Source organism: Anolis sagrei, chromosome X, assembly GCF_037176765.1.
Source record: "Anolis sagrei isolate rAnoSag1 chromosome X, rAnoSag1.mat, whole genome shotgun sequence".
Classification (NCBI taxonomy): domain Eukaryota; kingdom Metazoa; phylum Chordata; class Lepidosauria; order Squamata; family Dactyloidae; genus Anolis; species Anolis sagrei.
This window is the reverse complement of record NC_090034.1, coordinates 11632452-11648731: the sequence shown is the minus strand read 5'-3', so window position 1 is coordinate 11648731 and position 16280 is coordinate 11632452. Positions and strand designations below refer to the sequence as shown.

General features: G+C 45.4%; 1 protein-coding gene across 4 annotated transcripts in view; it reads left to right on the top strand.

Moving 5' to 3' along the window:
- LOC132782122 (phosphatidylethanolamine N-methyltransferase) overlaps positions 1-16280 on the top strand; it is a 94802-nt gene that overhangs the window by 56810 nt on the left and 21712 nt on the right. For all 4 annotated transcript variants that reach the window (XM_067473653.1, XM_067473654.1, XM_067473652.1 and 1 more), the window contains one exon: positions 6793-6938. In XM_067473653.1, the coding sequence (XP_067329754.1) occupies positions 6793-6938 (146 nt within the window). The remainder of the gene's footprint in view (positions 1-6792; positions 6939-16280) is intronic.

Below are 16280 nucleotides of genomic sequence, written 5' to 3'. Positions count from 1 at the left end.
CAGACTGCCCTGCCAAGCCTCAGTTTTCAGTGAATGATGTAACTCGCATTTCCAGAGTTGAAAAAGAGGTTGTTGAGATTGTGGGTCTTTTTGATTCAGAAGCTGTGGGGCTCTGTTTCCTTGGGGTCGCAAGCAATGCATTTACACTATAGAATTAATGCAGTTCTACATTTCTTTAATTGCCATGGCTCAAGGCTATGATATTCTGGAAGTTATAGCTTTTCAAGAGTCTTTAGCCCTCTGTACCAAGGAGCATTTGTGCCTCACCAAACTACACTTCCCAGAATCATAGAACCATAGAATCAAAGAGTTGGAAGAGACCTCATGGGCCATCCAGTCCAACCCCCTGCCAAGAAGCAGGAATATTGCATTCAAATCACCCCTGACAGATGGCCATCCAGCCCCTGTTTAAAAGCTTCCAAAGAAGGAGCCTCCACCACACTCCGGGGCAGAGAGTTCCACTGCTGAACAGCTCTCACATTCAGGAAGTTCTTCCTAATGTTCAGATGGAATCTCCTTTCTTGTAGTTTGAAGCTATTGTTCCGCGTCCTAGTCTCCATGGAAGCAGAAAACAAGCTAGCTTCCTCCTCCCTATGACTTTCTCTCACATATTTATACATGGCTACCATATCTCCTCTCAGCCTTCTCTTCTTCATTCTAAACATCCCATAGCACTGGGTCATGGAGGTGGAAGCAGTGTCAAACTGCATTAATTCTGCGGTGTAGATGCATCCCGACCATGTCTATTTGAATCTGGTTGACATTCCTGTACAGCAGCATTTCTCAACCTGGGAGTCAGGACACCTGAGGGGGTGTCAGAGGATTCTCCAAAAACACAGTATTTTCTGTTGGTCATGGGAGTTCTGTGTGGGAAGTTTGGCTCAATTCTATCGTTGAAGGGGTTCAGAATGCTCTTTAACTGTAGGTGAACTATAAATCCCAGTAAATACTATTCCCAAGTGACAAGGTCTATTTTCCCTAAGCTCCACCAGTGTTCACATTTGGGCATATTGAGTATTTGTGCCAAGTTTGGTCCAGATCTATCATTGCTTGAGTCCACAGTCTGGATGCAGGTGAACTACAACTCCAAACTCAAGGTCAGTGCCCACCAAAACCTTCCAGTATTTTCTGTTGGTCATGGGAGTCCTGTGTGCCAAGTTTTGGTTTGATTCCATTGTTGGCAGAGTTCAGAATGCTATTTGATTGTAGGTGAACTATAAATCCCAGCAATTACAACTCCCAAATAACATAATCAACCCCAACAGTATTCAAATTTGGGCATATTAGGTATTTGTTAGGCCTGTGCGGTTTCGTTCGTTAATTCGTTAATTCGTTATTAATTCGTTATTTTTAATACATCCGACGCGATTTCAAAACACATTTTCAAACCCGGAAGGGTTTAAAAATATCGAAACAGCAGGAGGCTGCTGAGTGCTGCTGGTGCCTGGGAGCCAATCCGGCGCTCCCAAGCACCCCAGCAGTGCACCGCCCCTGCCTGTTGGGCGCCCGGCCCGCGCGCGCTCACCCTTACAACCGGCCTCCGCGCGCCATCCAATCGGCTCCGGCTCCTGCGCCCTCCTCCTCCTCCTCCTCCTCCTCCCAGCTGTGTTGCAGGAAGTGCCAGGAGGAGGAGGAGGAGGAGGAGGGCGCAGGAGCCGGAGCCGATTTGATGGCGCGCGGAGGCCGGTTGTAAGGGTGAGCGCGCGCGCCATCCAATCGGCTCCGGCTCCTGCGCCCTCCTCCTCCTCCTCCTCCTCCTCCTCCCAGCTGTGTTGCAGGAAGTGCCAGGAGGAGGAGGAGGAGGAGGAGGGCGCAGGAGCCGGAGCCGATTTGATGGCGCGCGGAGGCCGGTTGTAAGGGTGAGCGCGCGCGCCATCCAATCGGCTCCGGCTCCTGCGCCCTCCTCCTCCTCCTCCTCCTCCTCCTCCTCCTCCTCCCAGCTGTGTTGCAGGAAGTGCCAGGAGGAGGAGGAGGAGGAGGAGGGCGCAGGAGCCGGAGCCGATTTGATGGCGCGCGGAGGCCGGTTGTAAGGGTGAGCGCGTGCGCCATCCAATCGGCTCCGGCTCCTGCGCCCTCCTCCTCCTCCTCCTCCTCCTCCTCCTCCTCCTCCCAGCTGTGTTGCAGGAAGTGCCAGGAGGAGGAGGAGGAGGAGGAGGGCGCAGGAGCCGGAGCCGATTTGATGGCGCGCGGAGGCCGGTTGTAAGGGTGAGCGCGTGCGCCATCCAATCGGCTCCGGCTCCTGCGCCCTCCTCCTCCTCCTCCTCCTCCTCCCAGCTGTGTTGCAGGAAGTGCCAGGAGGAGGAGGAGGAGGAGGAGGGCGCAGGAGCCGGAGCCGATTTGATGGCGCGCGGAGGCCGGTTGTAAGGGTGAGCGCGCGCGCCATCCAATCGGCTCCGGCTCCTGCGCCCTCCTCCTCCTCCTCCTCCTCCTCCTCCTCCCAGCTGTGTTGCAGGAAGTGCCAGGAGGAGGAGGAGGAGGAGGGCGCAGGAGCCGGAGCTGATTGGATGGCGCGCGCGCGCTCCTGCGCCCTCCTCCTCCTCCTCCTCCTCCTGGCACTTCCTGCAACACAGCTGGGAGGAGGAGGAGGAGGAGGAGGAGGGCACAGGAGCCGGAGCCGATTTGATGGCGCGCGGAGGCCGGTTGTGTGAGTTTTCAGGGCTGTATGTACTGTATGACCATGTTCCAGAAGCATTCTCTCCTGACATTTTGCCCACATCTATGGCAGGCATCCTCAGAGGTCTGTTGGAAACTAGGCAAATGGAGTTTATCTATGGAATGTCCAGGGTGGGAGAAATGAAAGCCATTCAATGCTAATCAAGGTGACCATTACTGCAACATTCACACTTACAAAATGTTTTGTAAATATTTACGAAATTTCGTAAATAACAAAACATTTTTTTGGAAAGTTTTGTAAATATTTTAAATATCGAAACAAAAAAACACCCTAATTACAAATCGATTTTAGAAACAAATTTTTTCTTGATCAAACAGGCCTAGTATTTGTGCCAAATTTGGTCCAGTGAATGAAAATGCATCCTGCATACCAGATATTTCCATTATGATTCATAACAGTAGCAAAATGTCAGTTACGAAGTAGCAACGAAAATAATTTTATGTTTGGGGGTCACCACAACATGAGGAACTGTATTAAGGGGACGCAGCATTAGGAAGGTTGAGAAACACTGCTGTACAGTCTTCAAGGGCCACCCAATGCGTGCAACATATTGCAGTAGTCTATCCCGAATTTTTATCAGGGCACAGTGCTTTGTGTCATAGATATTACTTTTATGTTAGAAATAATGGACATGCAACTGATTGTGTGGCCTTGAGTTTCTTTTCTTTCAGATTGAATCAATAGGTGTGTTCCCAGCCAAAGAACCCAATTTTCCGAAAATAGAAAGTACTTGGGAAAAGACAAGATGGGTGTTGATGGTGCTAAGCAATGGCAAACCTTTTCAGAAATACAGATATTGGACCCCAGTTGACTTTCGGCTGCTGAACAAGTTATATCATCCGAAGTAATCAATCCTCCTTGTTATGTCCCAGTGTTGCAAACGCTAGCAAAGGCGTCTTGAGTTCGTGCATTATACAAATAGAAATACAGTGTTGGAAACTATGGTTTCCGCAACAGAGTCGTTGCCACTCCCTCCGGGGAGAAAATGGCCCATTTCCATGGTCCATTACCATCGGCAAACAATTTTATTCTTCCAAGTAACTGAAATTCGGGTGGTAAAGGGATTGAATGCCTTATTTGCACAAGTATCGAGGCACAAAGGAAAATAAGAGTAAGCGAAAAGGTGCCAACAGCAGAGTTGCAAACTCATTTCAGAGCCCTTCCAAACAGCCATATAAGGCAGAAAATCCCACAATATCTGCTTTGAACTTGGTTATCTGAATCCACACTGCCATATATTCCACTGTTCAAAGCAGAAAATGTGGGATTTTATTTAGCTGTGTGGAAGGGGTCTTAGGTGTCCATTTGATCAACTATGGGTGCATTTGCACTGTCAAATTGTTGCAGTTTGACATCACTTAGAATCACAGAATCAAAGAGTTGGAAGAGACCTCATGGGCCATCCAGTCCAACCCCATTCTGCCAAGAAGCAGGAATATTGCATTCAAATCACCCCTGACAGATGGCCATCCAGCCTCTGTTTAAAAGCTTCCAAAGAAGGAGCCTCCACCACACTCCGGGGCAGAGAGTTCCACTGCTGAACGGCTCTCACAGTCAGGAAGTTCTTCCTCATGTTCAGATGGAATCTCCTCTCTTGTAGTTTGAAGCCATTGCTCCATTGCGTCCTAGTCTCCAGGGAAGGAGAAAACAAGCTTGCTCCCTCCTCCCTGTGACTTCCTCTCACATATTTATACATGGCTATCATATCCCCTCTCAGCCTTCTCTTCTTCAGGCTAAACATGCCCAGCTCCTTAAGCCGCTCCTCATAGATCTTGAACTGCCATGGCTCAGTGCGGTGGAATCCTGGAAGTTGTAGTTGTGATGAAGCATTGATTTTTAACTGTAGGTTAAGCTTCGTTATGTATATGTGTCTCTACAGTTAAATATGATTGTATGTGTATTTTATTTGTCGTGTCTGGGCAACCAGACAATTGTATTACATTTCTAACGGAACAAAACAAACAAACAAGCAAAACACAAAATTTGCAAGCTTGGTAGTTGATTAAATGTCCTTTGACCAGTATCTGGCCACTTGGAGTGCCTCTGGTGTTGCCGCAAGAAGGTCCTCCATTGTGCATGTGGCAGGGCTCAGGTTGCATTGCAGCAGGTGGTCAGTGGTTTGCTCTTCTCCACACCCGCGTGTCGTGGATTCCACCCTGTAGCCCCATTTCTCGAGGTTGGCTCTGCATCTCGTGGTGCCAGAGCGCAGTCTGTTCAGTGCCTTCCAAGTCGCCCAGTCTTCTATGTGCCCAGGAGGGAGTCTCTCATTTGGTATCAGCCATTGGTTGAGGTTCTGGGTTTGAGCCTGCCACTTTTGGACTCTCGCTTGCTGAGGTGTTCCAGCGAGTGTCTCTGTAGATCTTAGAAAACTATTTCTTGATTTAAGTCGTTGACGTGCTGGCTGATACCCAAACAGGAGATGAGCTGGAGATGTCTCTGCCTTGGTCCTTTCACTATTGGCTGCTACTTCCTGGCGGATGTCAGGTGGTGCAATACCGGCTAAGCAGTGTAATTTCTCCAGTGGTGTAGGGCGCAGACACCCCGTGATAATGCGGCATGTCTTATTAAGGGCCACATCCACTGTTTTAGCGTGATGAGATGTGTTCCACACTGGGCATGCATACTCAACAGCAGAGTAGCATAGCGCAAGGGCAGATGTCTTCACTCTGTCTGGTTGTGATCCCCAGGTTGTGCCAGTCAGCTTTCGTATGATATTGTTTCTAGCACATATATGCTTAGATGGTTGAATAGTATTATATGCATGTAGGGTTAACCATCCCTAGGGGGATGGGACGAAGCTCAGCACTCTGAGTTAGGTTGTCACAGAGAAAGGGGTGGAGCCAACTGCACTTACCAGAAGCAGACATTTTGAGGCTTCAGTCCTTTGGTCATCGAGCCAAAGGGAAGGTGGTTCAAACGTGCAGTGAACCAAACTAAGGGAAAGCTTTTAGATTTAAGTAAGTCAAGGGGGACTTATTTAGGTTTGTGGTTTAGCTGTGTGCTAATAGGGGAAGAAATCCTACTGGGAATCTTTACTTCAGCAGGAAGCTGAAGGGAGAGAAGGGCATTAGCTGACCTTAGTTAATCTGTCAAATAAGTAAACATATTTAGAAGTGTAACAACTAAAGAACTAGTTGGTGAAGTAAAAGACATCCTAAAGTTATATTAAGATTTGTTGAAACTGTAACTCGTGAAGCTTTATACCTCAGGAGAAGAGAACTCTGAAACCATTAAGACCCTTCCATACTCCAAATAAACTTGTTCTTGTTTTAGTAACTCAAGCCTCAGTGTACTATTTCAATGACAAAAAAATCCCTGCTACACACCAAAAGAAACAGCTAGGACATTAAGATCATCTGGGGAGGCCCAGTGCTCGGTCCCGCCAGCATCACAAGCATGCCTGGTGGGGACAAGAGACAGGGCCTTCTCAGTGGTGGCCCCTCAGCTGTGGAACGCCCTTCCTACAGATATCAGATCAGCCCCCTCCTTATTGGCATTTCGGAGGAAAGTGAAGACCTGGTTGTTTGAACAGGCATTCGATTAGGCAGTGTGATTGATTATAGGAACACGGAATAACGGATGATGAGATTGGATTCTGATTCTAGTGATGGGACGTGAATGATTTGTCATATTGATGTTTAATTGTTGTTATGCTATTGTTTTTAAATGCTCCAATGGTTTTGTAATGTGTGCATTGAAACCACTTTGAGTCGCCTAAGGGCTGAGAAAAGCGGTATATAAATGAAATAAATGAATAAATGAACACTACAGAGTGGTAGCAATGAATCTGTTTGAAAATAGGGGAATCCATTAATAAACTGAATAGGAAACCTTTACAAATTGGTGGCAGCATAGCCTAGTATCTCACGGATGGTGGCAGCATACTAGATTGAATACAATATCGGACAACAAAGAGGAAGCCTTTACAGTAGTTTGTATGCTTAAGCGGCTGAGGGGAAAAAGGAAAGGGACTGAGGCTGTTAGGAATTGTGAGAGTTGGAGTCCAAAACACCTGAAGGGTCAAGATTTGCCCATGCCTGGTGTAGACTCCTATAATGCAGTTCAATGCAGTGTAGATGGGTCCTCAATCAACGTCCTCCCTTTCCTTTCCTCCGCAGTTTCACAGAAGCCATGAAGAGCCAACCCAAGCTGGAAGTACTGGATTGTCTCCTTGGGTACTATGTCGGTGTGGCCTTTGCAGCCGTTGGCTCCCTCTTTGTCATCTCCAGCTTCCTTGCCTTAGGTTTCTTCGGGACGTTCTTGGGTAAGCTTCAAAACAAACTCATGCATGACCATATAAAGTCAGGTTTCAACCAGGAGGTCAAGTTCTCGAGTTGGAACTTTGGTTGTCAAAGATGGGGAGGATTTACACCAGGCATCCTCAAACTGCGTCCCTCCAGCTGTTTGGGTCTCCAACTCCCAGAAGCCCCAACGAGCTTGTTCAGTTGTAGAATCATAGAATCAAAGAGTTGGAAGAGACCTCCTGGGCCATCCAGTCCAACCCCATTCTGCCAAGAAGCAGGAATATTGCATTCAAATCACCCCTGACAGATGGCCATCCAGCCTCTGTTTAAAAGCTTCCAAAGAAGGAGCCTGCACCACATTCCGGGGCAGAAAGTTCCACTGCTGAACGGCCCTCACAGTCAGGAAGTTCTTCCTCATGTTCAGATGGAATCTCCTCTCTTGTAGTTTGAAGCCATTGTTCCATTGCGTCCTAGTCTCCAAGGAAGCAGAAAACAAGCTTGCTCCCTCCTCCCTGTGGCTTCCTCTCACATATTTATACATGGCTATCATATCTCCTCTCAGCCTTCTCTTCTTCAGGCTAAACATGCCCAGTTCCCTAAGTCGCTCCTCATAGGGCTTGTTCTCCAGACCCTTGATCATTTTAGTCGCCCTCCTCTGGACACATTCCAGCTTGTCAATATCTCTCTTGAATTGTGGTGCCCAGAAATGAACACAATATTCCAGATGTGGTCTAACCAAAGCAGAATAGAGGGGTAGCATTACTTCCTTAGATCTAGACACTATGCTCCTATTGATGCAGGCCAAAATCCCATTGGCTTTTTTTGCCGCCACATCACATTGTATGCTGTCGCACGCTGGGCCTATACATAAGACTGTAGACAGGACATAAATTCTATGTGCCCAACGGGATGCCGGGGCTGCCTCAGGATTAAAGTCCCTTGGATTTCCTTAAAACAGAGTCTTTAGATTGTTTAAAGGTTCAGCAAAGTTCTTTATTATTGAAAACAAACAGGTACTTCAAGGCTTTCTTAATAGTCTATTAGCTCTCTCAATCTTGTTCACTGGGAACAGGCACTATCTTCATAAACTGTATCTTAACTACTGGGGAAATCGTTAACTTCTAATCTGGGCAGTCTGTCTTTGCCTCTGTTGGCGTGGAGCCCCTACACCCGGTACCAACTGCTACTGGCTTCCGCGAGTGACCCTTACCAAGCAGAGCTTTGTAGACCTCCAAGGAAAAAAGAAGGAGTTCAGGTTTCAGTGATGGCTGGCTGAAGTGCTGTGAAACCAGATTCCCTCGGCAGAGGAGCTGTAAGGCTGTATAACTCCCGGCCAAGCTGTAGCCTTTTCTCCCCGGCCAAGCTGTAGAAGACTAAGCTTGATTTTATATCCTGCATGAAAGGCTTCTCTGTGTGGACTGGCCCAAAATGGCTCCTATTCCCTCCAAAACCCAAAAAGGGGGCGGGACCAGGGAACCTAACGATAATTGAGAGGTGGCTTGCCCTGTGATTGCAGCCAAAAGAAGACACCTATCTGTGGAGTCCCTGAAACTTAGGACTACAACAAACATTCAATGCAAAGCAAACAAAATTGGAGCTCCTGGTACAGCTGTACCTGCACACTGGGTTTTAATCCTAACTTTAAAGGAAATCCCCAAAGTGCTTACCCTTAATCTCTTAAATTGATGGGGAGATATTGGAAATATATTGATACATAAACTGTATGTACTTTAGAAGGACTGAAATGTAAGAAAAATCAGTCTCTCTCTGTATTAGAAAGCCGAGCTGACAGGCCAGGAAGAATGCTGCAGGAGATCTGTGTTGAAAGGGGGAAGAGAAGTGGGGCATGTTATCTATACAGAGACTGGTACAGCATAGCACAGGCTATACCTTTTTACTTCTAAGTAAGGGATCTCTCTCCCTCCTGACAGGTCAAAGTAGGCCTCATGATGGACTGGTGTAAGCTGTAAACTGCTCTTAGAAAAAAATATAGAGAGACATGCCTCTTTCATGTTGGAAGATAAAATTTGATATTTCTATTATGCTAAAGTGACACAGTGATGATGTAATGTATGTAGAAGCATGTTTCTTTGTTTGCCTGCATTCAGAGGCGGCCCTAGGTAATTTTCAATGGTAAGCAAACAGTATTTTGGCACCCCCCAACCTTCCAATCACTGATATATAATTTCTGTTCGTCATGGGAGTTCTGTGTGCCATATTTGGTTCAATTCCATCATTGGTGGAGTTCAGAATGCTCTCTGATTGTAGGTGAACTATACATCCCAGTAACTACAACTCGCATATGTCAAGGTCTATTTTCCCCCAAGAGTGCCCCTGGGCAAAATCAACTATACTGCAAATGCTTACTTTGCGTAATGGATTGAGCCGCCCCTGCCTGCATTTGAAGAGGTATAAAAAGCAAAGTCAACGCCTTTATCCTCACTCTGGTTGCTTCTGAACACAACTCCTCACCAGAGTCCCAGTTGAAAATAAACGTACTTTTCTGCCCTCCAAACAAAGGATCGCTCTTGGTATTATCTCTCCTATTTGCTGCTACAAAACTTAGATCAACTCCTTGGCCTACCTTCTTGAAACTTTAGACTAAAACCCAGAGTGGAGTCATGAAATAGAGAGCGCCAGCTGCTACACTTGAATGGTTTTGAGCTTCATCCCAGAGAGGAGCAAACCTAAAGACTCAAGTTCTAGAACAGCGTTTCCCAACGAGGGGATTGGGACCCCTATTGGTCATGGGGGTTCTGTGTGGGAAATTTGGTTTAATTCCATTATTGGTGGGGTTCAGAATGATCATTGATTGTAGGTGAACTATAAATCCCAGCAACTACAACTCGCAAATGTCAAGCTCTATGTTCCCCAAACTCCACCAGTGTTCACATTTAGACATTGAGTATTTGTGCCAAGGTTGGTTCTGATCCATCATTGTTTGAGTCCACAGTGCTCTCTAGATGTAGATGAACTACAACTCCAAAAATCAAGGTCAATGCCCTCCAAATCCTTCCAGTATTTTCCATTGGTTATGGGAGTTCTGTGTGTCAAGTTTGGCTCAATTCCATCGTTGGTGAAGTTCAGAATGCTCTTTGATTGTAGGTGAACTATAAATCCCAGCAACTACAACTCCCAAATGTCAAGGTCTATTTCTCCCAAACTCCACCAGTGTTCGCATTTGGGCATATTGAGTAGTCATGCCAAGTTTGGTCCAGATCCATCAGTCCACCATGCTCTCTGGATGTAGGTGAACTACAACTCCCAAACTCAAGGTCAATGCCCACCAACCCTTCCAGTATTTTCTCTTGGTCATGGGAGTTCTGTGTGCCAAGTTTGGTTCAATTCCATCGAGGGTAGAGTTCAGAATGCTCTTTGAGTGTAGGTAAACTATAAATCCCAGAAACTGTCGCAGCTATGGTGTTGCTGCTTTATAGTTGGGGTTGATTTCAAGCATTCAAACCCCCTTCTCAGAAGCTGCGCCCCGTTGAGAAGAATAATACAATCCACAGAAGACAAACCTTCTTCCAATAAAGTAAATGTTTATGCAATAGTCACAAATAACAGTTTCAATCCATCGATCCCAATATTCCAGCAAACCTTCCTTAAGCTTTTATAGGAATCTATTCCTCTTCCTCTAGCTCTTGCTTTCTTCACAGTCTCATCATCACCATCAGCATTCTCTGCTCATTCTCTTCTCTATCTCTTCTCTACTCTCTACATTCTCAGTCTCTCAATTTGTAATAGCTAAGCTTTCACAGGTGGCTTGACTGTTGCTGGTCATACAATGACTGGACATGATTCTTGCAATCACTTACCCATTTTTCACTTAAGAAATGATCTAAACAATATAAAACTCTGACAGAAACTACAACTCCCAAACGACAAAATCAACCCCCACAACCCCAGCAGTATTCAAATTTGGGCGTATCAGGTATCCGTGCCAAATTTGGTCCAGTGAATGAAAATACGTCCTGCATATGCGATATTTACATTACAATTCATAACAGTAGCAAAATGACAGTTGTGAAATAGCAACGAAATTTGCTATTTGGGGGTCAGCACAACATGAGGAACTGCATTAAGGGGTCGCGGCATCTGGAAGGTTGAGAGCCACTGTTCTAGAGGCTCCTAGAAAGAACCCCTGGAAGGTAGGAAAATCGCCGTTCCTTTCTCCATAGGGCTCTCCTTCTTAAGTCGTGCCATTCAATTAGGCATTTGAGAGATGTTTCAAAAGTGGCACATAGTGTGTCGCTCGAACTAAAGCGTTTCTCTGTGGCTTCCCAATTTCCTTCGCAGCAGGGGCCACTTTTGAACGGTGGGGTCTCTTCATTCCAAGCTCACTAGCCCTGTTGCTTCCCTTCCTTAATTTTCACAGGAGTGTGAACTCAGTAGGGTAGCACACCTACATCTACCTGGGCCATTGTTCCTCCAAAACCATTGTGCCAAAGCTCTGGCGCTCTCCGGATTGCTCATTTTTGAATGCTTAGATGTATTTGTTTCCCATTCTCTATAAGTCTTTTGCCCTATTTTCTGCATCATGTCACGATTAATCCATGCCTTGGAGGAGGTAATGAGGTTTCTGTTGAAAGGAGGCCAGGCAGAAGAGGGCAGATATGGGAACCTTTCTTAGCTGCTTTACTATCGTTACTACAACTAGACCACTCACATATACAACAGCAGCAAAGAGATACATCTGCACTGTGGAATGTATGCATTGTGAAGCCACAGCTCAATGCTATGGAAGCCTAGGATTTGTCATTTGGTGGCCTAGGATTTGTCGTTTGTATTTCATAGAATCATAGAATCAAAGAGTTGGAAGAGACCTCATGGGACATCCAGTCCAACCCCATTCTGCCAAGAAGCAGGAATATTGCATTCAAATCACCCCTGACAGATGGCCATCCAGCCTCTGTTTAAAAGCTTCCAAAGAAGGAGCCTCCACCACACTCCAGGGCAGAGAGTTCCATTGCTGAACGGCTCTCACAGTCAGGAAGTTCTTCCTCATGTTCAGATGGAATCTCCTCTCTTGTAGTTTGAAGCCATTGTTCCATTGCGTCCTAGTCTCCAGGAAAGCAGAAAACAAGCTTGCTCCCTCCTCCCTGTGGCTTCCTCTCACATATTTATACATGGCTATCATATCTCTTCTCATCCTTCTCTTCTTCAGGCTAAACATGCACAGCTCCTTAAGCCGCTCCTCATAGGGCTTGTTCTCCAGACCCTTGATCATTTTAGTTGCCCTCCTCTGGACACATTCCAGCTTGGCAATATCTCTCTTCAATTGTGATGCCCAGAATTGGACACAATATTCCAGGTGTGGTCTAACCAAAGCGGAATAGAGCATGGGGAGCATGACTTCCCTAGATCTAGACACTAGGCTCCTATTGATGCAGGCCAAAATCCCATTGGCTTTTTTGCCGCCACATCACATTGTTGGCTCATGTTTAACTTGTTGTCCACGAGGACTCCAAGATCTTTTTCACACGTACTGCTCTCAAGCCAGGCATTATCCCCCATTCTGTATCTTTGCATTTCGTTTTTCCTGCCAAAGTGGAGTATCTTGCATTTGTGTGTTGCACCTTGAGTGCTTTTGTGAGCTTCTCCAAGTCCCTTCGGGGAGATGGTGGTGGAGTACAAATAAAGATTATTATTATTATTATTATTATTATTATTGTAAATTAACCAAAATAATATAAAGCATAGGAGGTTGTAAATTTATTTTTGCTGCCCAAAAATGGGTATTTTGATAGCAAAAAGTGTTATTTATTTACTAGCCGTCCCCTGCCACGTGTTGCTGTGGCTCAGTCTGTGTATATGTGTGTGTTTTGTGTATGTGTGTGTATATATTTGTGTATGTGCATATATATGTGTTTGCATATATATCTATGTGGTTTTGCGCATGCATTGTAATGTATTTTTATATTTATTTTGCTTTTAAAGTCTCTTCTGCTGTGTTTTTCAGTATTTTTATGAGTGATGGTCACTCGTTGGCCTGATAGGTATATTGTGTCCAAATTTGGTGTCAATTCATCCAGTGGTTTTTGAGTTATATTAATCCCACAAACGAACATTACAGGTAATCCTTAGAGCTCGGGATGCTTGTCTGTTCTTAAGGTGAAAAGCACATGTCTGTGTTTTAGATGGATTAGGAATTAGCTGGTTTTTCCTTTAATAAGCAGTAGGAGTAGCTAAAGCTTCGGAGAGCTTCTGTTCAACCATTTCAAAGCTCCCTGCTTGGGCGGTGATGACACAATCATCAGCATAGATGAAACTCTCTGTACCTTCTGGCAGTGGCTGGTCATTTGTAATGTTGAACATTGATGGAGCAAGCACGCTGTCCTGATACAAGCCATTTTTCTGTTTCCACTATCTGCTTCTAGCACCCAATTTTGCTTGGTATTCAAGCAGTGCTTCTTGTAAGTCAGAGCACGGTCCAGAGTGACTCCCAGGTACGGTATTTGGATGTGCTGCAGTGTTCCAGTGGGATTCCTTCCCAGGTAATCCTCAGAGCTCGATATGCTTGTCTGTTCTTAAAGCACACTGTACTGGGAAGCATTATAATTGATTGAAAAGGTATCCAGGAGCGTTAAGTCTTGGCCAGAAAAAAAATGGGATTCTGGAGATGCTGAGAACCAAGATCCAGGGGAGCAAACTGCTTTGGTTAGACCACACCTGGAATATTGTGTCCAATTCTGGGCACCACAATTCAAGAGAGATATTGACAAGCTGGAATGTGTCCAGAGAGTGACTAAAATGATAAAAGGTCTGGAGAATAAGCCCTATGAGGAGCGGCTTAAGGAGCTGCGCATGTTTAGCCTGAAGAAGAGAAGGCTGAGAGGGGATGTGATAGCCATGTATAATTATGTGAGAGGAAGCCACAGGGAGGAGGGAGCAAGCTTGTTTTCTGCTTCCCTGGAGACTAGGACGCAATGGAACAATGGCTTCAAACTACAAGAGAGGAGATTCCATCTGAACATGAGGAAGAACTTCCTGACTGTGAGAGCCGTTCAGCAGTGGAACTCTCTGCCCCGGAGTGTGGTGGAGGCTCCTTCTTTGGAAGCTTTTAAACAGAGGCTGGATGGCCATCTGTCAGGGGTGATTTGAATGCAATATTCCTGCTTCTTGGCGGGGGGTTGGACTGGATAGCTCATGAGGTCTCTTCCAACTCTTTCATTCTATGATTCTATGAAACAGTTGCCTTTTGGAGAGAGTTTGGGGCAAAAATCACCCAAAATTTAAAAATTGGGGCAGGTTTTTGAAAGGTTTAGGGAGGGTCCCTGCCCCCCCCCCCCAAAAATCGCATTTAGGGGCCCCATTATGTGCTGCTGGGCACCCTTTATGCATACAATGGACAACTAGCAGTGGGGAGGAATGGTTTTCATTGAGAGAAACAATCCCTCCATGAGCTGCGGTTTGCTCAGATTTAGTAACCAAACCGTTCACACAGCTTTGTTTAATGTGCTCTTAAGGAAGATTAGCACAAATGCCCGACTTATGCTTTTCCAGGTACTGTCAAAACATCTTGTTTCTCTCTCTGTTGGTTTGTGTGTCTGTCGGGCTGGAGAATTAGAGCAACTCAAAAGCTTGCTTTCGGGTCTTTGTGTTCTTCCTCTGTGCCCCAAATGCTCCCAATTTGGGCTCCAAATCCCTACTGTTTCTGCAATTTTTGGAAAGGACAAAGCTTCCCAAGGCCAGGTCTGGTTGTCTCTTTATCTCCCCCCCCCCCCCCCCCCCCACCATCTGACATTCAAACGAGCGTATAGACGCCCAGGAATTCATAAGAGGCGCCTAATATACAATTTGCAGAAAAGCAGGAGGAGGAAGGTAATATTTCAGGGAAAAGACAGGCAATTTTCTTGCAGCGAGATGGAATAATGATACCTCCGCTGAGAACGAAAGGTCTTAGATTGTGATGGTTGCCTCGAATGATGGGCAAGTTTGGCGTCAGTGGAGTTTTGGAGAGAAGGAGAAAGTCCCATCTCTTGTTTGTTTGTTTGTTTACTTGTTTATTTGTTGCATTTCTATACGGCTCTTCTCACTCATATCAAATATTGCAAATTTTGTGTTTTGTTGGTTTGTTTATCTATTTTTTTAAATGCAATACAACTGTTTTGGTACGCTCCTGACATGATAAATAAATAACTCGTATCAAAATGGCAAAAATTCAATGCCAAACATACATATAAAAGCAATACATAACCTAACTAAATTAATAACATATAAATATGAATTAAAACCATTAATAACTATACAAAGACATATCATAACGTAATAAACATTTGGGTTATTGAGAGATTTCCGGGCTGTACAGCCATGTTCCAGAAGCATTCTCTCCTGACGTTTCGCCCACATCTATGGCAGGCATCCTCAGAGGTTGTGAGGTCTGTTGGAAACTAGGCAAATGGGGTTTATATATCTATGGAATAATGTCCAGCGTGGGAGAAAGAACTCTGGTCTGCCCGAGGCAAGGGTGAATTTGGGTTGTTGTAGGTTTTTCCGGGCTATATGGCCATGTTCTGGAGGCAATTTTTCTCCTGACGTTTCGCCTGCATCTATGGCAAGCATCCTCAGAGGTAGTGAAGTCTGTTGGAACTAGGAAAATGGGTTTATATATCTGTTGAATGACCAGGGTGAGACAAAGGACTTTTGTCTGTTGGAGCTAGGTGTGAATGTTTCAGCTGACCACCTTGATTAGCATTTAATGGCTTGGAAGTGCCTGGGGGGATTCTTTTGTTGAGAGTGATTTGATGTGCCTGATTGTTTCCCCTCTGTTGTTTTGCTGTTGTAATTTTTGAGTTTTTTAATACTGGTAGCCAGATTTTGTTCATTTTCATGGTTTCTTCCTTTCTGTTGAAATTGTCCACATGCTTGTGGATTTCAATGGCTTCTCTGTGTAGTCTGACATGGTGGTTGTGAGAGTGAATGTTGCAATTGGCCACCTTTATTAGCATTTAATGGCCTTGTGTTGTCGAAGTCTACATAGGGACCACCAAACACAGCGCCCAAACACGAATCAAGGAACATGAAAGGCATTGCAGACTACTTCAACCATAGCAGAGCACCTGATGAACCAACCTGGACACAGAATATTATTTGAAAACACAGAACTGCTGGACCACTCCAACAACCACCATGTCAGACTACACAGAGAAGCCATTGAAATCCACAAGCATGTGGATAATTTCAACAGAAAAGAGGAAACCATGAAAATGAACAAAATCTGGCTACCAGTATTTTAAAAACTCAAAAATTAGAACAGCACAACAACAGAGAGGAAACAAACAAGGACATCTAATCACCTCTCAACAAAAGATTGCTCCAGGCACTGCCAGGCAATCAAATGCTAATCAAGGTGGTCAGTT